The sequence below is a fragment of the Carassius auratus genome, chromosome 32 (genome assembly GCF_003368295.1).
Source record: "Carassius auratus strain Wakin chromosome 32, ASM336829v1, whole genome shotgun sequence".
Taxonomy (NCBI): Eukaryota; Metazoa; Chordata; class Actinopteri; order Cypriniformes; family Cyprinidae; genus Carassius; species Carassius auratus.
The window spans coordinates 22693721-22720425 of record NC_039274.1 but is presented as its reverse complement, the minus strand read 5'-3'; the positions used below and the strand labels follow the sequence as shown (position 1 = coordinate 22720425).

The 26705-nt window shown below is 35.2% G+C and overlaps 1 protein-coding gene across 1 annotated transcript; it reads left to right on the top strand.

Moving 5' to 3' along the window:
* Nucleotides 1-4: 4 nt before the first annotated feature.
* Nucleotides 5-26667, top strand: pkd1l2b (polycystic kidney disease 1 like 2b). The gene is made up of 32 exons (XM_026216848.1): nt 5-381; nt 990-1148; nt 1471-1656; nt 2922-3032; nt 3338-3399; nt 5118-5250; nt 5341-5474; nt 5567-5701; nt 5786-5929; nt 7204-7328; nt 7448-7565; nt 8147-8272; nt 9477-9699; nt 9788-9978; nt 10811-11041; nt 12056-12157; nt 12248-12426; nt 18211-18357; nt 18438-18637; nt 18878-19116; nt 19709-20263; nt 20355-20457; nt 21410-21550; nt 22682-22867; nt 23007-23337; nt 23742-23875; nt 23960-24087; nt 25101-25261; nt 25395-25605; nt 25926-26027; nt 26112-26243; nt 26337-26667. Exons 1-32 carry the CDS (start codon nt 72-74, stop codon nt 26448-26450), a joined length of 5553 nt encoding a protein of 1850 aa, XP_026072633.1. The 5' UTR covers nt 5-71; the 3' UTR covers nt 26451-26667.
* The last annotated feature ends 38 nt before the right edge of the window (nt 26668-26705 follow it).

Sequence of the window (26705 nt, the reverse complement as noted above, 5' to 3'; positions counted from 1 at the left end):
GGGCTCAAAACCCTTTATAAAGAGGAAATCACCAGGATTCATTTTCTAGTCTTAGAGAGTAAAGACTAGAGATGGATGGCAGACTCTTTACTTTGCTATATTTGATCGTGATAAATATCATCTCAGCATGTGGCCAAGCAGTTAGTGAAGGGCTTTCTTGCTCAGAAAATCAGCAGGCATTTGAAAGCTCCTGCTATGAGTTTGTGGCCCTGCAGCGCAGTTTTCTCAACGCTCAAGCTTGGTGTGAGCGGGACGGTGGGCACCTGGCCTTCATCCAGAATGATGAAACCCAGCAGTTTCTACAAAAACACCTGCAGTCGGAGCAGGACTGGTGGATAGGACTGGTGTCTACCTCCATCAACCTCACTCGGGACTCGCAAGGTATGTGATCAGCGTAGATTATTGTGAAAGCTTGAATTAAGGCTGTCCAGCAATAGTGTAGTTTAAATATTATGGTATTTATATAAATTAGAATTTGTAACACATCAAATATTTAGGGCTAAATTTCAAACTTGAATTGCTTGTAAATTTTCCATCCATTTGGATTGCACAGTTTTAAAATAAACACACTAATATGTGTGTGCATAATGTGATGTATATTTGTCAGTCATAAATAAATGAAATCAGCTATATCTTTATCATCAATGAATTCATTTAGCTTAAATATCACACATTTTAACTAATTAAATACTGCTTGCCCCACAGCTAGACATATTTTAACCATGTTCATACTTTTTAAGTGAATGGATGTTTCTCAGTTAAAAGATTTAAGCCACTCAAATAAATGAATTTTTGAAAATACTTTTTTATAATAATATATAATATATTCTAATAGTTAATAGTAAATGCCATGATTTTTGAGTGCAGAAATAAAAACAAAACAAAACATGAATCTTAAATTTAGGCCTATATTGTCATGTGCATAGACCTGCTGACATATTAATATAAAAAAGAAATAATTGTACCTGCATTGACTTTTCTGTATTCAGGTGTCTTGATCTGGTTAGATGGTTCAGATGTGAGTTACTCAAACTGGCTCAGTGAGGCGATGCTGGAGACTGGCTATGGCTACATCAACACAGACTCTGGATTCCACTGGAAGACAACAAGCAACTCTAGTCAGGAATTCTATTTCATCTGTGAATTTGGTGAGTATTATATAGTATTTTTATATAATTATGCAGAATTTTAATTTATGTTTGACTATTTTAGCATGCTCATTAGTTTAATTCAAATAAAATGAAAAAAGACAAGATTGAATAAGCATAATAATACTGAACTGCATCAATAAAAAAATGGAACTCCATTTTGAGAGGTCTGTGGTATGTCCATAGTATGCATATAAAAGTAAAAATGAATATAATTTTCTTTTGAACAGCTTAAAGGCAGTTTTATGAGAAAACATGATATATACATACTTAAAAAAAAGAATAGTCAATGTTAATAGTTCTCCTTTTCTCTTTTTTGCAGAATTGGGACGCTCCCTGTCCTGTACGGACAGCACTATCCTGCACTGTGGCTCAGATCAGGTGATCGAGGTTGATCAGAGCTACTATGGCAGGAAGACATCACATTACTGCAGGAGTAACATCTCCAGCTCCCTCACAGCTTCTCTGGCGGAGTGTAGCTGGGTCAGTGTGCTGGATGAAGTAGCAGGTACTGGCCAAAACTAAACACAAGATTAAACAAAAAGAGCTAGTTCTTATCATGTTTTTGTAGCACCATAGTATTCGGAAAAAAATATTGGAATATTTGGAATATTATATATATTTTAAATTGTTTTTGGACAAAGTTGCTTATGCTCTCCAAGGCTGCATTTATTTGATCAAAACTGAGTAAAAACTAACCGTTATCTATTAGAATATATTTTCTACAGTAAATGTAATGGCCTTAATACTTTAAGTTTTAAACTAAAGCTTTAAGAATATACTTTGTTAAGATCACTTAATACTACAAACGATTTCCATTTCAAATAAGTGCTGTTCTTTTGACATTTAATTCAATTCATCATAGTGTCATGAAGGGCATGGAGAAAGTAATGGTTGCTGGAAATTCAACTTTGCATCATGCAAATAAACTACATTTTAGAATATATTAAAGTGTAATATTTATTTAAATGTTTTATATATATATATGCTGTATTATTAGTCAAATAAATGCAGGTGAGCATAATAGACTCATATATAAATATACGGTATATATATATATATATATATATATGTGTGTGTGTGTGTGTGTGTGTGTGTGTGTGTGTGTGTGTGTATTCTAAATATTATCTTGACCTGTGTTCTGTGTAAAGTACCAGTACTGTACCATGAGACAGCAACAATCATTTTAACAGGTTTTTAAGTGCATGCAGTAGGTCATTCGAGAATGAAAACCACTAATGAGTCTCATTGTCTCCACTTGAAGAGGACAGAAAATGCCTTTGTGTGGTGCTTGTGAACTGATGCTCTTTTTCTTTTCTTTCTTTTAATATGAATGCAGAGCAAACAATATATAATCTGAACAGCTTCAGTGAGATTGTTTTTTTTTTTTTTATGAATATATAGAGCTCCTGCCAAAGCTGAGGTTTAGTATTACAGCAGGATACATCATAACAGATGTAACGCAGAAAAACAAACCGAACAATGTGTTGATATACATATACAGTAGTACTCAATAGCTACTAATGGACCTGAAAAAGTCTCATAACTGGGCAGGAGAATAGTGAACTTATTTTAAATATTTACAGAGGATCTTTTTATGAAAACAGTTCAGTTCTTCTACTGCTTTAATGTTAGTATTGTTGTTTGAGTGCTGAGTGTTTGAAGAGCATTGAGAAGCTCTGCATCTGTTCTTTCACTATAACTCAGTAATGTTGTATTGACTGTCTGCAGTAATGAATAGTAATGATGAGGTTTGTTTGTCCTCCATGCAAGCGCTCTGTAACGGACAGCAGTTTTGCACGGCTGTGGCAGATGTATCATCTTTTGGAGAGCCGTGTCCTGCACTGGGAAGCTACCTGATGGTGGAATACCACTGCAAAGACAGTGAGAGCTGTTTTATATTGATCCAACTTATTAACCAACTTATTTATTTAGAACTTCTGATTCATTAACATCTAACTAAAAACAACAACGTTTAATAAAAGGTTACTATTGCACTATACAAACCAGTGAGTTTATGATTATGATAATACATTAAAATATGACAAATACTAGTTTGCACATCAAGCAAGCAGATTAAATAACTTACACACGTTAAAATAAGGTGGATAGAGAACATACTGTAGTAATAATACTGCTGGTTCCTTTCACTAAATAATTCTCAAACCATGTGTATTTTCATAATACAGAACCCTCTCATGTTATCGTGGAAAGATCTGCAGATGCTGGTGGCGACGATTCTTTGTTTGAGGTGATCAGTTTTCACTTTGTACTTTTATTTATTCACTTTAAAGAGGGCAAAAATTATTTTGTGTTAATGACACTTTTCCTCTATCATGACAAGATATGTTTTCAGTGACATTTAGGCATAAAGGTACTGAAATTCAGGTACTTTTTACTGGTTACATACAACATTTATTGAAAATACTGAACAGAATCTAGTCTCAAAATCTATGTAGTAGTTTGAGTGATTCTCATTATATTTGTGGCGCGTAGGACTTTTACCGGCAACGCCACCCGGGGAATTTCACACCGAGAATAGGATTTGACTAACTCAGTTAAACCACCAAAATACAAAAAGCACACAGGTTTGAATCATGCATGAAACCAGAGATGTAGTTCCGTTAAAAGACCATTTTATTCATACAATTACTAAAATAAAAGTATAAGATACCATACTCCCTAAAATAGGGGAAATGAGTGCTGAGGCCTTACCAGTGGAGAGGTAGGGTCAAGGGGTGTGGGATCTCAGGGAAGGATTCCCCAATCACACGTGAACACTCACACACACTGTGATAAAAAAATAAAATAAAAATAAGCAAACAAGTTAAAACACAGCACACAAGAAGAGACCAAGGCAATTCTAGGCAGCAAAGGGGACTTAATGGCTGCCTAGAGCCTAACAAAAAAAAACAAAGTTTAACAAATCAAAGTTTCAGCAAAAATGAAAATCTTTATCAAAACTTAAAGAAATATAGATTAACCATGAGAATCATATAATCATATAATCATAAATTTAACAAAACCTCATAAACATAGACCCCAATCTCCACACACATTAAGGAGCACAGTCAGTCCAAAAGATAGGCAAAGACATCTGTGTCTTCAATCACTCAAATACAGCCCTGCCAGACACCCTATTGGGCAACAGGTCCTGCTAAGTTCTGATTAGTTCAGAGAGAGTGTGAATGTGATTGAAACCACTGCGACCAATCACCCTGTTACAATCAGTGTGATTCAAACCATTGCGACCACTCAACCTGCTAAATATTATTTACCATTTCCATGCTGAAAAAAAAAAACAATAGCTGAAACAGGTGAAACTTTAGCGGTCGGTTGGTTTACTTGTGGAAACAGAACACTTTATTCCTAAAATTGATTCCTAATTGATTGATTCCTGATTAAAATTGAATTCCTAAATGCTGCATTTGTAAACCTTTTCTACAAGTACTCTTTAACTTTGAGACAGGACACTCACAAAAGAGTTAAAAGGGGTGATTCACATGAAGAATGGATTTGTTATCCTGACACAACTCAAGGCAGTTTTCTGATCACGTAAGACAAATTTTTGTGACCTTTATTTTCCATTACATTAAACCCTGAAATATATATATTTTTAAACTTGCTGAGGGTTTCATATCTTGTGGTGGATGGAGAATATAAAGAAAGTGGATCTGTTTGTGTCTGTACTTCCCAGCTGCCAAAATTGTGATTCAATTACTTATCATGACGAAATCACACTGAGTGTAAGTGTTACTAGCTGTTCAGACAAGAAATGGTACTGGTATGTGGAAGATGGCAGTAATGGGAACAAACACGGAGTAAGTGCAGTTTCAAAAGCATGTAATGATTTTATTTTCAATTTTGCTATATACAGAATAAAAATGTGATACTGTTTTACACTTTTGGCATGATATACAAATGCTTCTCAATTCTTTTGTAATAATTTTCACATTGTTCTGTTTCTAGAAAGGCAATAATAAGAAAGACTGCCCAAACAAAAAGGCCCTGAAACTAATAAACGGACGAAATGAAGACCATTTGGAAATCAAAGCCTCAACGATTCGATCTTTCAAGAAGGACGCCACCGTAGTAATGATTTGTGCGTCGATTTCACATTTTATGATTATAGAAGGTATTGTATTACAACTATGAATAAAGTGCATATAATAACTATTTATGTATGGTTTAGGTGAAGAAAGTGGCATAACTTATGATGTGAAGAAAACCATTGAATATTCCTGGGTAAGGATGGACAAGAATCACCTCAAGGACTCCATCAATACTAAACTGAATATATTTGGTGGATCAGGTTACACACAAGAGGTAAAAAAAAAAGAAGGATAAAAAAAATACTTAATTTGCATTTGTGTATGTATGTAATATCTAATCATATAACATCCATTTTCCACTTGCAGTTCAGAGAGGATCTTCTTTCAGACATATGTGCAACTTTAGAAGAGCCACTCCAGCAGCAAACAGAAGTGCTGGACTTTGCTCATGTTTTGTCAAAAATGACTGGAGATACGGACAATGTGAATGTTAATGCTCAGGTAGTATTCTCTGACCAAACACATCACTATATACAGTATGTGCTCAACACTACTGCTGCATTACAAGGCACTTTTCTTTCACAGGAGAGTGCTGGTTGTGTTCTAGATGTTCTCAGTAAATCCCTCAAATCCATCAGTCTGGAAAACATCACTGCACGAGCTGAAATAGCCAACCTCCTCGTTGTGTCCTCGAGTCAAATTCTCGCTGCCTTTGATAAGGACAAAGAGGTAACTTCTTCTGAAAAATAATCTGGTGGCTATTGGCTGACTAACAAATCAGATCAAATAAGAAAACAGATTAAAAAAAATAGTACAACCATCTCATTTATTTGAAGTTAGTAACACTCCCCATTATAACAATTAAAATACAAATTTTTGTTCTGGCCCTCTTTGTTTAAAAGTCACACTTGCCTTCTTCACTGTCAAAAGTGACAAAAGCCTTGAAATGTAACTTCATAAATCAATGTGAAATATTTTTGTTCAATAATATATTTTTATTAGTATTTATTATGTTTGGGGAATTTTATGATAGTATGCATATTTTAATTAGCTATTTTCTCCAGTACAATTCATATATTTATTTTTATTTTCGTTTACTATTTTTTTAATAAATATAATTTTTCACATTAAAATAGAGTGAAGGAATTAAAAATCCATTTTTGAGGTGAGAATTGGGCCATCTGGAGGCATTAAACAACAAAAAAGTGTGTAACGCTGTGTAAGCAGTATTATTACTGCGTATTAGCACCCTGTGTAGATATATACAGAGACATTTGGATTCCTCTTGTTTTTAGACATGCTTTCTTCGGGTTTTGCATTTAGATCTATATCTAGACATTATAAAAAAACTACTTTTTGTCAAGGTTTAGATATTTTTTGTTAGATAAGTATCAGGTTTTACATTATGATTTCAGTCAAACATTCTTATCTTGTTAGAAATAAAACATAGAAAGCATTTTTGTTACTCAATATTTGATCATTAAAAATAATCTAACAGAATAAGGAATGGACAGAGATAATTCAAAAGATAATTGAAGTAGGTCAACTAAATTATGCATTTGCAGCATGTTTTCAGTTTTATCTTAAGCGAAAATACTACAGTATTCAACTACAGTGAAATTAAGTAAAAATGCAACAACAACAGCAAAAAATACATTTACCTACCTATTCAGAAACATTTTGATTTAATATCTAAAGAAAAATTATTGATCAAGTATATTATGGTCCCTATAATAAAGAAATATTTGTACTTTTTATGAATGTTTTCGTCTTTGTAAAGAAATATTGTGAAGAAAGAAATATTTTTGATTAAAATTTAAAGTTTGAACTTTACCTTTTATTTAATTTAAAAAATAATAATTTATAATAAATTAATAAATTAGAGCAAAGTATATCTTTTTAAGTCAAACTATGACAAGGTCGCTGGTTTGTTAGCAGCTATTATGTTCCAAAACACAGTTAACTATATCAGGAAATCTGCTGATGTTCTCATTGTCTTTCAGAGCGACATCTCTGAGTATTTGCTCACGATGGTGGACTCCGTGCAGTCATTCCTGCTAACAAATAAAACCCCTGATCTGGAGCCCATCATCATCTCCTCTCCTAATGTCAATATTTACGTCAACAGGTAGGACATTCAAAATCAATGAAATGCTTTATGGTCAGTGAAAAAATTTAATTGGTCATTGAGAACATTTTATGCATTTTGAATATTTATTTATTATTATTATTATTTTGAATGGTAAGGATATCGCCAGCTAACCTCCACAAAGAGCCCTTCCACGTTGAAAACAGTTTAGCTGGATTCAAGCTTCCGAATCTGGGCTCTGATATTCTGCCGGTTGATGACCCAGTGGATGTGAAAGTGAGTGTTTTTCAGTCACTACGAGCTACTGCAAGCCCCAAAAACATCAGTAATACAAAATCAAATTAGATCATTTATCTGACCTGCACCCTAGACTTTTTAAGGTATAGCAAAAAGAGTTAGATTTATAATAATCTTTCATTCTGAATCTAGCTCTTACTAGTCATTAGAAATGTTTATATTTTATTACATTAAAGGAATAGTTCCCCTAAAAATTATATTTTTCAGAACATTAGAGATGAGCTTTTTTTTTTTATCTCTTGCTCACTTATGGATCTATTGTGATATATTATATACCTTTCATATCATGCATTTCATATGAAGTTTAAATTAAGTTTAAATTTAAGTTTCATAGATAAGAAATGTGTTTGATAGCAGGTTTCAGTGAAGATACGGCAAGTTTTATGAAGTTGGAGGAAACGGATTAAATTTTTTTTTTACATTTGGTCAAGAAAGATTCAAAACTTGTGACAGTAACATAGATACAATATTATATACTTTATTTTATGCTGGACTAATGTTATATATTCTTTACACATATATCTTATAATGCAACATGCGTACATGTCCACTTTTCACAGATGACACATTTTAATATTGATCCATGGATTGAAGGTCAGACCATTCATAGCATTGTGGCCGGTTTGTCCCTCTCCCAAACAAACGGCTCTGGCATTCCTGTGGAAAACCTCACGGAGGAGATTGAGGTAAAAAGATGAAAGACCTCTTGACAGCAGCTGGAACTGTGAAGATGAAGTGTGCAATTTCTGGGCCACTAGCATATGATAACAAAACAAGCAAATATAATTCAAAAGTAACTTTTCAAACTGGTTCAAGGCAACACACTGCAGGTGTACAAACTAACAGATTACTTTAACAAATAGATATGACTTCCCCAGTTGGTTAATCAAAGTACATTAAGACTTTGCTTTGTATTACAAGTTTAAAAATAAATAAATAAATACATAAAAATATGCAAATTAGGCATTGTCTATTAAAACATGCACTAATCTGCAAATATTTCCAGAACATAAATTGAGTAAAAAAAAATATACATAAAAATGTTTTAAAAAAATTATTTAAATCAGGTGAATGGTACTTTATATAAACAAGCTTAAAGAATATAGAAAGGAATAAAACTGCAACATTTGGTCTTTAACGATATACTTGTATGGAGAAAATAATGTAGGTGTGGTGTAACTATAGAATTTTATTAAATTCAATAGTTACACCACATAACGAAAAAGAGTAATTAAGATGTATTTAGACAAATTCATTACTGCTATTATTACATGCAGGTATTTATTTTTAAATAAAAGTCAAATGTAAAAAACACGTAACTAGTAGTAAGTGCATTATATCAAGTTATTGATTTAAATGCATGTACATAGTTCTTAAATACACTAATGTAAAGTGGTTCTTCAATTCTCATTGTGAGAAAACTGCCTTTAAAATATGTATTATAATTGACATCTGCAGATAAGAATAGATAACCTGCAATGAAATAAATACTTAAATGTGTATTGTGAAGGTTTTTTTTTCACAGCCTGAAATAAGTCAGGTTATGGAAGCAGAATAGTTCAAAAATCTCAACATTTTAAAATAGTTTTTGCCTGTAGTGTCTTTTGTCCAAAAACTTCCTTGAGTAAAATAAATAATGGACATACATTTGGGGAACGGAAATGACTTTAACTTCAATCACATATCATCTATAAAAGTTACATCTTTTGTACATTATTTCCCCCTAAATGTTACATATATTAGTACTTTAAAATGACATTTTATACCTTTTGAAAGGGTGCCACCCCAGTGACAGTGTACCTTTTATTTTTCCTGAGACTGTATTATCAAAAGGTGTAAATAATAATTTTACTGGGACCTAATGTAATTCCACTTTATCTAACTCTGCAGATCTTATTACCCAGGCTGGACACAGCGGTGAACAGCTCCGTTATAGATCTGAGAAACTTCAGCACTTCGATCATCAATATAACCACCCCGAACATTACTCTGGTTATAAAGTTCAAACCCTCTGAAGATTTAACACTTCTCTTACTGCTGGGTTATGAGACCCAACCCACCAATGATAACAATGTAGCCAAGGTTACACTTCCTCAACAAGGAAATACACAAGGTGAATCATTTGCGTGGAACAATACAATCGTTCTTGATGTGAAATGTGTCCGACACTGTTTTGTACTTTTCTTAATCTTTTCACACAGATGAAAGGTACACATGGGTCCTGGGTCCCAGTGACATGGCAGTAGATGTGGGTGTTTATAACCTTCTCATACGACCTGTTGTTTCTCCGGGAGTGAAGTCTATAAATGCATCAGTAACAATCACATCCATTACTGCTCAGTGCATTTTCTGGCAACAGACGAAAGCCAACTGGAGTGACTATGGGTGTAGAGTGAGTGTTTTAAGTAAAGTTATGATTTGAATACAGGGGTTTGCTAATTTTTTTAATTTAATTAAAAACAAAAAAAGTGATTTGGCTTCCATACAGCTCGTAACGTGATAAATAAAAAAAAAGAGGTAATTTCCTTTGTGAAAAAAGAGGTACACTTTAACATACTTTTAAAAATGAGTACTTTGGGAGTTATATACGTAAGTGAAAAATTTATCTAATGTCTTCTGACACTTAACTGCATGTTAATTGCATTTAAATTATATGTGTGTGTGTGTATGTGTGTGTGTGTGTGACAGTATTAGAGCTGTCAAATGATTAGTCGCGATTTATCGCATCCAAAATAAAAGTTTTTGTTTACATGATATGTAAACAACTGACCTGTGTACTGTACTGTGCATATTTATTATGTTAATACGCACACATGCATGTATATATTTAAGAAAATATGTTACGTTTATATATTTATTATATTTATATATGATAGAATTTATATTAATATAAATGTACACATGTAAATACATTAATATTTTCAAAATATATGCTGTATGAATGTGTCTATATATACATAATAAATATAAAAATACCACACACGTTTATATTATATAGACAAAAACTTTTATTTTGGATTAGATTAATCAGGAGTAATCATTTGAAAGGACTAATTATATATATATATTACATTTATATTAAATGCAGTTAGCTTCTACATCTGCCGGTAAATATTTTTAATAATATGTTTTAAGATTTGAAGTGACCTCTGCATCTGTCAGTCCATCACAGACTGTTTCACTGTGTCAGATAACACTCTATGCTTGATTTCTTTATTCTTTAGGTTGGCCCTAAAACAACCCCCAATATTACACAGTGTCTGTGTACCCATTTAACCTTTTTTGGGAGCAGTTTCTTTGTCATGCCCAATATGGTAGATGCGTCCAAGGCTGCTGAGCTGTTTTCCAACTTTGCAGAGAACCCAGTGGTAGTGTGCTTTATTGTGGCAATTTTCATAGCTTACATCTTGATAGCGGCATGGGCACGCAGGAAGGACCTACAGGACACAACTAAGGTCTGTCTAACTTTACTATTTACTATTTTACAAATTATTGTGTTCTTTGTTTTAATGTCAACATGACAAATGAGCCTGTTTACTTTCTTAACCCTGTAGATCCTGACATATGAAATCATCTAATGTTTTTAAAGTGGAACAATTTATTGAACCTTTAGACAAACAAACTAACTTACAATAAAAAAATAAAATAAAAAATAAATACATAATTTATGTTTTAAGTTTTGTATTACTTGATGAGACTTTTATGATCCATAAGTATGATGTAGGAGCTCATATCTAACGAGGAAAAAACATTGGTTTTATTCAGAGGGCCAAACTGAGCAAAAATACTCAATTTAGTGCAGATGTTATTATTTATATGACCAAAAAAGTCTACTTATATAAAATGCATGTAAATATTAGTTGTCTCTCTATTTCTCTCCAATAATTCAAATGACATTTAAATGCATAGTTTTAAGATCAAAGTTCTGCTGACAATGAATGATGATTGAGAGATGGTTCCTCAAAAGTCTGTGTCATATTTAAGACATTTAAGACTTTTCGAAGAAATTATGTATTGGTAAACAAGTAAAGCTGAGTTGCTTTAGTCCAATAAGTGTCCATCTTGAAATACTACCAGTAATATAAAATTCATTCTTAACTTTCTGAAAAAAAAAAAAAAAAAAGAGTAAAATTTGCACTTCAGAAATACTTATGGTTATTGTACAGTACACCTTTCATCAACATGCTATTATAATGAAAAAAATATTTAAAATGTGCGTAATGTTAAGAAAATTTAATGTCTTTTATAAAATGTATTAAAAATAATTATAATCATAAACTTTTCTGAAAATTACTTTCCCGATAAAGTAATTAAAGCCACACAGGCTACTAGATAATATTAACCAAACAGCCAAATATATATTTAGTCAATATTTTAGCAAACTCACATTTGCTTTGTGTGCTTGAGAGCTCTATCATAAACTCAAATATATGCTAAATAAGATATATTGTGTCCATTCCCCCTAAAAGGTGAAGATTACAATGCTAGAGGACAATGATCCCTTTGCTGAGTACTGCTACTTGCTGAAGGTCAGCACTGGTCATCGCATGGGTTCCTCCACTTCATCACGGGTCAGCATGTGCATATATCATAAGCTCTTCTTCAGGAATTCTGCTCATGTGCTCTTACATACTAACTCTGCAATGCCTTTGTTACTTCAGGTCATAGTGACTCTACAGGGTACGGAGGGAGAATGTGAGCCCCATCATCTGACTGATCCTGATAAGCCAGTGTTTGAAAGAGGAGGTGTGGACCTGTTCTTACTGACCACCCCCTTCCCTCTGGGAGAGCTGCAGAGCATCAGACTGTGGCATGACAACTCAGGGGACCATCCTGCTTGGTAAATTGGCGCCAGAGGAACAGCTCACCTACTACACTGAAAACAAACAAACATTGGTGTAGAAATAATTTTCCCTTGGAAATTGCTAATACATTTCACAATTAATTACAACGAAAGTAATATTAAAAGTAGCAGTGAATTAAACATTAATTTTTAAAATGACTGAAGATAGAAGGATTTAAATAGTATTTTCTTTTTACACTGTACAGTTAAGATGTGCTGTACTCACCCTCAATACTCACTCAAGTGTCCAAAGTTAAAAGTGAAATAAAAAGCATTTTTGTCAGAATTTCCTAAAAAAAGGAAGTGTACTTTAGCATCTCCTAAAAAGAGTACATATTATAGAAATACTATACTATAATATTCTACTATACTTTACTATACTATACTATACTATACTATACTATACTCGTCCAATATCGGCCAATCGGGTCTCACTAAGGGCAGCAACATCCACATTATATCTGGCTAGCTCTCTGCCCACGAGGGCGGTGCGTCTCTCAGGTCTTTTTGATCCAGATGTGTCCATCAAGGTGCGCACATTCCAGGCGCCAACAGTGAGTGGTATCACTTTGGTCTTTTTCATTTTATTTGTTTTACTTTCCGTTTTTCGACCGCAAGTACGGGATCCCGCCAGCTGCGGTAGGCTGGCCAGGATATTTTGAAGCAGACAATGTTTAGGGTACCTTTTCTAACCCTTTCCTCACTACGGAGGTGAGCAGTGTGATCCTGAATAGGGCTGCTCAGTCACTCAGGCTGCTGCTGGACTTCACTGCTGCTTCGGTCCAGTGAGGGAACGACCAATATCCTGAGCCGCCTGTGTGCAGGTTTGCGGCTACAGCTTCCAGCATATCCGTGCCTGCTGCTTCGTCGCTCACCCATCGCCACAGGACTTATATCGCCGATAATATCGCCGATATTGGACAAGTGTCTGAAGTGGGTGCAGGTTACACATTCTTCTGGAGCGGACGAGGCCAGGAGGAGAGACGTGATGCTGGTGTTGGTTTTGCAGTAAAAAATCACCTGGTCAACCAACTGGCAAGCCAACCCAAGGGGATAAACGACCGTTTAATGACCTTACAGCTCCACCTATTTGGTAAAAAGGTGGCGACCATAATCAGTGCCTTTGCCCCTACCATGACCAACTCTGACGAGATCAAAACCAAGTTTTATAATGACTTGGAAGTCATTATTGCTGCTATAGCCAGCTCGGATAAACTTCTGATACTGGGTGATTTCAACACCAGAGTTGGAAGTGACCATCAATCATGGAATGGAGTCATAGGTGCACATGGTATTGGAAAATGTAACAGCAACGGACTTCTACTGCTGCAAACATGCTCTGAATTTGATCTACTCATCACCAACACGATATTCCAACTACGAAAGCGTAAGAAAAATTCATGGATGCATCCTCGTTCACATCACTGGCACTTGATTGACTACGTCACCGTGAGGAGGAGCGACCGGCACGATGTCAGGGTGACCAAGGCTATGTGTGGTGCTGAATGTTGGACTGACCATCGTCTCATTATCTCCAAACATAACATCCGGATTAAGCCTAGCAGACGCCCACAAGGACAAAGACGTGTCAAGCGTCTGAACATCACTCACCTACAACAGGGACACACCAGGCTGGCATTTGTTGAGGCTTTAGACCATCACCTGGAGTCTCTAAGCTTCGAGCATACAGATGTTGAGGCAGACTGGACTGCTCTCAAGACCGCGCTGCATTCTACAGGCCTTGAATCACTTGGTGTTCCATTACGTACACATCAAGACTGGTTTGATGAGAACGATGCAGAAATCCGAGCACTCCTTGACGAAAAACATCGCCTGCATAAAATATATCTGAATGACAGCAGCTCAACTTTAAAAAAAGTTGCCTTCCTCAACATTCGCAGGATTGTTCAGCCGAGACTTAGAGTCATGCAAGATGCCTGGCTGTGCGCAAAAGCTGTGGAGATTCAATCCTACGCTGACAGTAACAACACCAAGTGCCTCTATAAAGCACTTAAGCAGGTCTATGGTCCACAACACTCAGGAACCTCAGCTCCTCTGAACTTAATTGGAACAACACTCCTTACGGAGAAGGACAAAATACTTGAAAGGTGGGTCAAACACTACAGTGTGTTCCTCAATCGGCCTTCATGCATAAATGAGGAGGCAATTGCGAGATTGCCTCAAGTTGAAATAAACCAGTCCTTGGCTGTTCTACCATCCATTGAGGAAATCAGCAAATCCATAACACTTCTCTCATCAGGCAAAGCTCCAGGGTCCGATGCCATTCCAGCAGAAATCTACAAGGCTGGAGGGCCTCGCTTAGTCGAGAAACTGACCGAGCTCTTCCAGGCTATGTGGAAATTTGAAGCCGTTCCCAAGGAGTTCAAGGATACTACTATAATCAATCTATATAAAAGGAAAGGCAAACGGCAGGACTGTGACAACCATAGAGGCATCTCCATACTATCAGTCGCTGGCAAAATCTTGGCAAGAGTTCTTCTGAACCGCCTAATTGTCCATCTAGACCAGGGTCTGCTACCTGAGAGTCAGTGTGGTTTCAGAAAAGATAGCGGAACCACTGACATGGTATTTACATCTCGGCAGTTACAGGAGAAATGCCAAGAACAAAATGTTGATCTATATATGGCTTTCGTTGATCTAACAAAAGCATTCGACACAGTCAGCCGGGAGGGCCTATGGAAAATCATGGCCAAGTATGGGTGTCCAGACAAGTTCACTGGCATTGTGCGCAATCTCCATGATGGCATGATGGCCAGCGTCAGAGAACAGCAAGAACTCTCTGATCCGTTCCCAATCACAAACGGGGTGAAGCAAGGCTGAATTTTAGCGCCAACGCTCTTCAGCATGGTTTTCTTTGCCATGCTGCAAGACTCATTCCAGAATTACAACAATGGGATTAACTTCATCAGCAAGCCAAAACTAGAGTGGAGGAAGTCACTGTTCAAGAACTTTTGTTTGCTGATGACTGTGCTCTGGTTGCTGGCTCAAATAAAGACCTACAGGACAGTATGGACCACCTCTCCTCAGCTTGCAACAACTTCGGCCTAACAATCAGCACAAAGAAGACTGAAGTCCTATACCAACCTGCTCCTGGGAAACCCTACACTTAGCCAACCATCTTTGTGAATGGGCAAAAGCTTTCAGCCGTTGACAAGTTTACTTACCTTGGTAGTACACTGTCTCGTGCTGGGCACATAGATGATGAAGTTAACATCAGGATTGTCAAGGCCAGCGCAGCCTTTGGACGTCTACGTGACTCGGTATGGGAGAGGACTGGCATCAAGCAGGAGACAAAACTGAAGGTCTATCAGGCTGTTGTCTTAACAACTCTTCTGTATGGGTGTGAAGTCTGGACAGTCTACCAGCGCCATGCAAAAAAATTGAATCATATCCACCTGAGCTGTCTGAGGAAACTGCTGAGGATCAAGTGGCAAGACAGAATCCCTGACACGGAAGTCCTCAGCAAGGCAAATACCCCCAGCATCTACACCATGCTTGCGAAGGAACAGCTTAGATGGACTGGCCACGTGACCGGAATGCCCTACGTGAAACTTCCAAAACAAGTCTTTTTTGGCGAGCTGAAAAATGGCAAGCGAGCACAAGGTGGCCCCAAAAAGCGCTACAAGGACACCCTTAAAGCTTCCTTGAAGAGCTTTGGACTCGACCTGAAAAGCTGGAAATCCCTAGCACAGGACCGACCTGCCTGGAGAAGAAAAGTCCAGGGCGGTGCAGTCCTATGTGAGAACAGGAGAAGCTCCTGTGCTATCTTGAAGAGGCAGCATCCCAAATCTACCAAGGAAGGACATGTGGCTGTACCTCAGAGCTCTACATCCTCCCTGACCTGTCCAGTGTGCCACAGGGAATTCCAGGCTCGGATTGGCCTCTTCAGCCATCTGCGCACTCATCAAAACCCAACAAAATGACAAAACGTGCCATGGTCATCATCAACTGTGATCGACGAACGAGAGAGATACTATACTATACTATACTATACTATACTATACTATACTATACTATACTATTATACTACTATACTGTACTATAATACTATTGTAATACTATACTGTACTGAGCTATACTATAGTATACTATACTATACTATACTATAATACTATTATAATACTATACTATACTATACTACTATTATAATACTATACTATACTATTATACTATTATACTATACTATAATGCTGTACTATACTATACTATAATACTATTATAATACTAGTATAATACTATACTGTACTGTACTATACTATATTATTATACTGCTATACTATACTATAATACTATTATAATACAATACTATACTATTACACTACTATACTATACTATACTATACTATACTATACTATACTATTCTATACTATACTATACTATACTATACTATACTATACTATAATACTATTATATTACTATACTATACTATACAATTATACTACTATACTATACTATAATACTATTATAATACTATACTATACTATACTATACTATAATATACAATTATACTATACTATACTATAATACTATAATACTATAATACTATACAATACTACTGTACTATACTATTATACTACTATACTATACTATACTGTTATACTACTATACTATACTATAATACTATTATACTACTATACTATACTGTACTATACTATACTATTATACTACTATACTATACTGTACTATACTATAACATACTATACTATGCTGTACTATACTATTATACTACTATACTACTATACCACTATACTATACTGCACTATACTATACTATACTATTATACTACTATACTGTAGTCTACTCTACTATACTATTATACTATACTTTACTATACTATACTATAAAGGTATTAGTTTCAATTTATATTAGATGTAGTTAGTTAAATTTTAGAGTGCTTTTTGAGCCACTTAGGTAGGACTTAAGTACATCTTTATATGTAATTTCATAATTTCTTTTGTCACATATGTGACCCTGGATCACAAATTTAGCAATAGCCAAAAAACAGTGTATGGGTCAGAATTATCGATTTTTCTTTTATGCCAAAAATCTTTTATTGGATAATAAGTAAAGATCATGTTCCCTGAAGATATTTTGTAGATTTCCTACTGTAAATATATCAAAACATAAGTTTTATTAGTAACATGCATTGCTACGAATTTCATTTGGACAAATTTAATGGTGATTTTCTCAATATTTAGATTTTTTTTGCATCCTCAGATTTTAGATTTTCAAATAGTTGTATCTCTGCCAAATATTATCCTTTAAAAAAAATGTGACCCTTATGACTTGTTTTGTGGTCCATGGTCACAAATATGATTAAAGCGCACTGCTGAATGTACTGACAGGCATTGATAGTAAATTAATGAAGATATTCTTTAATGTAATCTCTATTGAAATTTCAATATATTTATAATAACACATTTGTAATGATGACGTTGCAATTTAGTACATTTAAAGCATATTAACTTTAAAAAAATTATAATTACAGTTACAATTAAAATAATAATCAACACATCAAAATGAGTGTACTTCTTTAAAACATGAAAAAGACTATTAAACCTAATGATTTAACATTTACTTTCAAATATAATTGTCAATGCAATATTATCATAAAGTTCACTTTGTTGTCAATTGTACAGTTTAATATTATAGTATCTGCAAGTATAGTAGAAAGATTTGAAGTGCATTACAAGTGCATATTCAATAAATGTAATCACACTTCTTTTTCCCAACAGCTAATGTGTTTTTTTTATTTTTCAGGTATGTTAACACGGTGATGGTAGAAGACCTGCAGACTGAGCGAAAGTGGCACTTCCTGTGCAGTTCGTGGCTGGCTGTTGATATAGATGATTGTACTGTTGAAAAAGTGTTTCCTGTCGCTTCAGAGGAGGAAATGAAAGGCTTCAGGTGAGCTCACTCATCTCACAGTGTGGCTTTTGAAATTTTTTTTTTTTTTTAATGCAACTAAAAGACTGTCATTTTTGCAGCAATTTATTCTTCATGAAAACAACAACGGATTTCTGTGACGGTCACATCTGGTACTCTGTGGTCAGTCGGCCCCCCAGCAGTAATTTCACCCGTGTGCAGCGTGTCTCCTGCTGTTTCTCAGTGCTGCTTTGCTCCATGTTGACCAGTATCATGTTCTTCGGGATTCCCACAGACCCCTCAGAGCAGACCATGGATATGGGTATGGCTCAAAATAATGACCTAATCATATATGACTGTCATACGTATGTTAAATGATATGGAAATAAATCCATTTAGAAACTAATGATGTTTTACTCTCCTGCTACATTCTTTGAATAACTTTTGGTGTTTAAAAATACTTAAGTGCACTATGATAAATGTGAATATGAGTTTAGAACACAATTTAAATGGGTTGAAATCTCTAGTCAAAGCTGTATTTTTGATTCTCTTTTATCCAAAGGTCCAATTAAACTCACCTGGAGTGAGGTGAAGATTGGCATCCAGAGCTCCATTATTGTATTCCCCGTCAACCTAGTAATTGTGGGAATCTTCAGACATTCCCGTCCCCGGAAAAAGAAGACAAAGAAAGAAAAGAAGCAAAAACAGTCTGAGGCTGCTCAAATGGAGAAAGACATCCCGTATGAGACAGCCTCTCCACTTTTTGATCAAAACAATTTAACTGTAGATTTCCTCATCCAAGTAAGTCCTTTATTAATTATCATGCACATTCTGTATGATTCAGTTTGATATATAGTGTGTCCAATATTCACATACCTAAATATTCAGAATCTTATGCTCTCCATACACAGTAAAAATACAGTAAAAATTGTGAAATAATATTGCAATTTAAAATAACTGTTTTCAATTGGAATATTTTTTTAAATGTAATTTATTCCTGTGATCAAAGCTGAATTTTCAGCATCATTACTCCAGTCTTGATCCTTCAGAAACCATTCTAATATGTCGATTTGCAGATAAAGAAAAATGTTGGATTATTATCATCACAAACTGAAAATGGCTTTGATGGTTATTGTAGTGAGAAAACTGGAAATTGAAAATGATAAATCATTCTAAATGTTTTAGTTTCACAGTAAACATATACATAGTGACATTTGAATGGTAGTCTATTGACTGGATTCTGAAAAAAAAAAAATATATATATATATATATATATATATATATATATATATATATATATATATATATATATATATACTGTATATATATATGGTTATGCTGTGTAATTACTTTGCTTTTGCCAATATATAAATATTTTGTCATTTTTCGTCAGGACATACAGAGAATCACATACTTGTTTGCAAATGCCATGAGATGCCCTGTCCCAAAAACAGAGAAAAACATAGACAAGGAAGACATCAACACTTTGCTGTCACAGCTGCAGGACCTCATCGAACAACAGCACTTGATTCAGAAAAACAACACCTCCTCGGTTTTCTGGCCCTACACCCATCATCTCTCCAAACAACTTGAAAATCTGGAGGGAGAAGTGAAGCTGATGGGGCCTTCAGACTTCTCCAGGCCTGGGTGCTACAGTCAGGTGTTACTGCAGGTGCAGAGCATGAAGAAACTGCTGGAAAGTCTCCGTTCCTCCAGACCCACTGAGCAGCGCATCTGTAGCTCGAGGCCCAAGAAAGACAGCAGCAGGAAGGGTCTGCCCTGGTGGTGTGTGTATGTGGGTTGGCTTCTTGTTGTGGCCACAAGTGTGATATCGGGGTTCTACACCATGTTGTATGGACTGAAATACGGGAAGGATCGCTCAATCAGTTGGATACTCTCTATCGTGATGTCCTTCACTGAGAGTCTCTTCTTCACCCAGCCTGTAAAAGTAAAGATCTGGAGACAAAACGCTATATATTTGTATTGCATTTACAATATTACTTATCTTTGACTGTGGTATTGTGCTTTTCTTTTGGCAGGTGCTTTGTTTAGCCATTTTCTTTGCATTGGTGGTGAAAAAAGTAAATTCTGAGGATGCAGAACTTATAAATACTTTGCGTAAGAAAACATCCACTCGCTCAGGTAATTGGAAATCAGGTATTCAGCACAAATAACCAAAAAGAAGTGTGCTTAATTGTATTGAATGTGCACTCATTGTCCTTCAAATTTTATATAGCGGATAATAAATTAATGAAATACAGGCCACTTAAATGAATTTAAATAGAATAGACTTTCATGACTTCTTAACACACTTTTTATAAAATGTGTAGAAATGTCAAATTAAAAGTTTTAATTTCAAGCTTTAAAAAAAAGACACTAACGCACATCATGTGAAATACTTGTTTAGCATTTTAACTGTTGCGTGTAATGCAATATTACTTAAAGTTCATGTACTTTTTATATTAATCTTAAATTGCAACTTTATTACAAATGCAAGTTTATTTAAATTCATGACACAAGTTTCAATAGAAATGACATTAAAGTTTATTTTAGTTCACCATAAATTCTTGTCAGTATATTCAGCAGAACACATTTTTAACACATTTCAAATTATGAAAGTAATTATGAAATACCATTTAAAGATTAACTAAAATCCTATAAGTGTCAAAAAAAACCCACTAAAATGTATTTAATTTAAACGTAAACTAATAAAAGATTACAAATTAATTTACCTGTTATTACCATAGATTTTAAAATTCTTGAAAAGGCAATTCAGAGCGTCAGAGCCCAAATGAAAATTTAGCTGGGTTGTTAATAACACATTTTTCTGTGGGACAAACTCAGAACACATATTTAATATTGCTTTACACTGACTTTAAGTGTCTGAGAAATAATATATTCAAACATATATATTGTTTGCACAAGAAAACACTATTTGTACACTTTTTCGTTAATTGTTATTCTTTTTAAAAGTATGACAAAGTGTACTTCTTTTCAGAAGAGAATGTCTTTCAGATTCTTCATAAAGAGTCTTTTATTTTAGTTATTGGCTGTGTTTTTGATTTCTTACATTCAATCTTGATCTTTTCTGTAGATGGTCTCAATGGAGTGCAACTTTCTAAGAGGGACTGTACACGCAGCTACTATCAGCCTCCACCTTCCAGTGATATTGAGAAGCTGAAGTCAAACATGGTCAAACAGCAGAAAGCTCGCGCACTCATCATGGAGATTCTAGGTAAGATAAAAAAAATTAGCATTTGTTCACTTTTAGTTGTCATTGCTTCCCATTTGTTAAAATCTTATGTTCTTAATTAACATTCTCAAAACATTAACATAAAATAAGTTATGCATCGTTCATGGTAGCTTTTGTTTGAAATGTTTTATATATGTATATATTTGTCTAACATTTCTTAAGTTATTTTAATTTAAATTTTTAAATGTTTTACTTGTTTCAGAAAAAGCATTGCCATATTTTATTATTGTGTATAAAATATACAGTATAATGTATAGTATAAAAACTTCAACTTTCAAATGTTCAGAGTACAATAAGAAAGCCACATTTTCATTCCTTAAAGGATACTCCACCCCAAAATGAACATTTTGTCATTATTCACATATCCCTGTGTTGTTCCAGACCAATAAAAGCTTTTGTTTGTCTTTTGAACACAATTTAAGATATTTTAGATGAAAACAGTGAATCTTGTGAAGCGACACAAATATTTATTGTACGTGAATAAAACTAAATAAAGACTTTATTCAACAATTTGACTCCTCTGTGTCATTCCACATCAGCATAGTGCCATTTTGGTAAATCTGTGTCAGCCGCGCCACAATGATTTTCTACCTGTATTTACGCTTTGATTTGAAAGAAAACAGCACATCCTTGTGTCACGGCTGAAACAGAAGAGCGTACGCTACCTGTGTCCAGCTCAAATTCTCCAAAATGGCGCTACGCTGATGTGGAGTGACACCGAGGAGATATATTTTTGAAAAAAGTTGTCATTTCTGCTTTCTTCGTGTACGAAAAGTATTCTCGTCGCTTCACAACATGACGGCTGAACCACAATGACAGATGGACTATTCTGATGATCCTTTTCACACTTTTCCGGACCTTGACACTGTTATTTACTTGGCAGCCTATGGGACAGTCACAAGCCTCACGGTTTTCATCCAAAATATATAAAAGTGTGTTCTGAAGATAAACAAAGCTTTTGGGGGTTTGGAACGACATGGGGGTAAATGATTAATGACAAGACTGTATTTTTGGGGTGGAGTATCCCTTTAATGGGAACCAAAATGTTCTCAACACATATTTTTGTTAGCTAGGTTTTAGACGACTGTGCACAGACCTGTATTTCCTTTACAGTTTTTCTGGGGTTCTTGTGGATGCTACTCTTGGTGGCATATGGTCAGCGAGATGAAAATGGATTCTACCTCACTCAGCACATCCGGCAGAGCTTCAGCAAAGGCATTTCAGACAGCATGGACCAGAGTGATGTGTTTACTTGGGCTAACACTGTACTTCTTAAAAACCTGTTTGAAAATCCTAAAGGTACTTGAGTTATCTTGACCTGCCATGAATATCACAAGTGCTTTAGCTTCTTTAGCTCATATTTCAGGTAGTTCTGACCCATCAGATCTATATGGACTCTTTAAAATTGTTGACTATTGTTTTCATTTTCATTTCCTAGGCTTTATAACAGATGGAAACTCAAAGCTTGTTGGGGGTGTTCGTTTCCGTCAAGTTAGGGTGAAGAGAGACTCTTGTGAGATTGCTAAGCCAGTGAATCACGCTGTATCTAACTGCAATGCCCCTTACTCTTGGGAAAATGAGGACATGGGCACTTACGGTCCAGGCTGGGATGAGTTGAATTTTGTAAATGGCTCCGCGGACACCAACACAGCTTGGCAGTACCAAAGCCAGTCTGCGCTCAAAGCACTCCCCGTCTGGGGTATGATTGCACTTTATAGAGGAGGAGGCTATGTTATGGACCTCGGTTCTGACATGCAAAATGCTAGCAGGTGAGAAATCGCATAAAAACGGCTGCCCCCCCCATAAGATGTACCAATCAGGGGTGCGTTTCCCAAAACCATAGTTGCTAACTAAGTTTGTTGGTTGCAATGAAATTTCCCATTGCCAACCAAGTTGTTAACAGGTTAGCAACTATGGTTTTGGGAAATGCACCCCAGAACGGCTTATTATCAATGACTTGCACATTGAACTGGGCAAGCAGAAATGATCTTAACGTCAGAAAATGTCAACATTTACTCATAAAAAGTAAATGTCATTTACAAGAAAAAACTAAATTTTTAAAGGAACAGTTCACCCAAAAATTTAAATTCTGTCATCATACCTAAAAGTGTTGTGTATTATTTATTTTATTTTATCCATACTATTCCAACATTATACCTTCTTCAACCAACAGCAAGCTTCAATATCTTTTGGACTCCACCTGGTTGGATATGTACACTAGGGCAGTTTTTGCAGAGTTTACGGTGTACAATGCTAATGTCAACCTCTTCTGCATTGTCACACTGATACTAGAGAGCACTGCAGTGGGTGAGGAAAAACAACAATCATTCCCATTCATATTACAAAGTCCTCACGTTTTATTGCAAAACTGAGTTCACACTTATTTTACAGGTGCATTTCAGTTTCGCAGCCTGGTTCAGAGTGTCCGTCTCTACCAGTCCACAGGAGGCTTTCAATCATTTCTCATGGCCTCTCAGGTCTTTTATATCCTCTTCGTCCTCTACTACATGTTTTTGCAGGTCAGTTCTCTAACATAGTTTAATAGAACTTTTAGGAAAATATTTGACCCTGAAATGAAATGCTGTTATCATTTACTCACCTTACTTACTTTCTTCTTCATTTTATCTAAAAGAGCAACTTGAACATTACGTCTAAACAACTCCCTTTGTCTCCTAAAAATCATACTACTCATTTCCACCATTATTTTCTTGCTGTTCATAATTGTGAACAAAATTGTTTTCATAAACATGTCAAATGAAAATAATTGAAATACTCAAACATATTTTATTTGTTTAACTGCATCTCAATGTGACCATTAACTGACATTAGAAAACTGTAAACATGCGAATGTGTTGTTAAATTATTTGAAATATTAACTTGCTCAGTGGTAATTCAAGTAAATATTTTATTTTATGGGGTTTGTCTGACAAAAACATTTGGGAATCCCTGAATTACATGAAAAAAACCCATTAATAAACATGAAATCAGCAAAGATATCACACGCCCAAAGCCTTCTCAGTTTGAAATATAATTGTCCAGACTTCCAGAATCAACAGTTACAGTAAACGTATCAGGGTATGAGAATGACACAGTTTCACACCAGTGTTTACAGTGTACCTGCATAATTGTTTCGTACATGGTCTAATTACCCCTCAGATTTATAAGCATGGTTTGCAAATGTATTTACACAACATTTGTGAATTTAGTTAAAGCTAAATGGTATTACAGTAGGATTTTTAGAAAGGAAAATTTAAAAGATAAATTTAGTTTTTTACTGCCAATGAAAGAATAACATGGAATCTGATTATGTAATTCAGATTACTTGTAATAATCAGTTACTACTTGAGACATAAACTCAGAATTGTGATAAGAATTGCAAGAAAAGTCAAAATTGTGAGATATAAACTCTGAAGACAAATATGCTTTCATATGAGTATTTGTAAATATAGACAGATTTTTTTATATTAACTTTTCCTTTGAATGCTATACTCTTCTCACCCCGATTAAACCATGCACATTTGGGGTTGAACAGGGAAAGCTGTTGAAGCGGCAGAAATGGGCATATTTCAGAAACAAGTGGAATCTGTTAGACCTGGCCATCATCATTTTAAGTTGGAGTTCATTGTCAGTTTTCATCAAGAGAACAGTGCAAGGAGACAAAGACATAGAATACTACCAAAACCACAAAGATCAGTAAGTAGATCTTTTTTTCAAGGGAAACTTTGATATGAATATAAAATGAACATGCAATTGACCCTACAAGCGGTTTGGGGCATAGATGGATGGATGTACTAAACATGGTAAAAATGTTATTCCTGTCCTACAGGTTTCCAAGTTTCCATGACACTGCGGTCTTAGATGCTACTCTGGGATATCTCATGGCTTTCTTGGTTCTTCTGGCCTGTGTGAAACTCTGGCATCTGCTGAGACTCAACCCTAAACTTCACCTCATCACCTCTTCACTGCAGCGGGCATGGAACGACATGTCCAGCTTCATCGTAGTGATCTTCATCATCCTCTTGGCCTATTCACTTACCGTAAGAGCAACTACTTTTACTGTCATAACAGTTTCTTTCCTCCGTGGAACAAAAAAAGATATTTTGAAGAATATTGGGTAGGCAAATGTTTTCAAGTCCTGTTTTCTTTCATAGTTGGGATTAAAATACATGAAACTGTTTGGTTACCAATATTATTCAGAATAGCTTCTGTTGTGAAGAAGGCTGAACTGTCCCTTTAAGTTCAGGGAGTAGCATCGTGTGTTGTTGATTACCAAAAATAATAATTTCGATGTGCCCTTAAGTTTGAAAATCTAACAAAAACCAATTTCTTAAATCAAAGCATTAATTTCTTTTCATAGTGCAATGTAATATTTGGAGGGAAGCTGTCCTCATACAAAACCTTCCCAGATGCGTTCAAAACCATCTTCAGTTTGCAGTTTGGGATCTTCAATTACGATGAGGTTGGTCAAAAATGATTCACAGACCAAGACTGGGAAAGTAGCGCAGAAAAGCTTTTAATCGCAGCTTTCATGCTTCCTCTGCAGGTGCTGAGTTCTGACCCGGTGCTCGGTGCCATCATCATTTCTACTTGCGTCATCTTCGTCACATTTGTGATCCTGACCCTCTTCGTCTCAATCATCCTCGAGGCGTTCAGTGAAGAACAGGAGAATCACAAGGTGTTATACGAATCACATCCACATTTTCTAACTGCTGTTAGAATAAGTCACATTGGTTTAAGTGATAACTGAAATTATTTTTCTGATACTCAGCCTTCTGAGGAAGAGGAGATCGTTGACCTGATGTTCGTGAAGATCCTCAGTCTTTTTGGAATCAAACGCAAGAAGACAGAAGAAGAAACTCGTAATAGTGGCAAAACTACCTAGTCCTCATCACTGGCACGTGCTCCTACAAGAGGACCGCTGACGACTTTCCTGCTCTATCTGCCATCTCGTCTTCAAATACTTAGCACAAAAAGAAAATTTATATATAAATCTCTGCTGAAGTAGAATTGTTTCTACAATGTACATGGTTGTTTTGATTAAATTTTAATTTTCTTTTCAGAACAAGCAAAATGTACCATCTTATTAAAGAGCAGATTATTCTGAAACATTCTCTTTTGTAAACTAGCAAGGAAACCC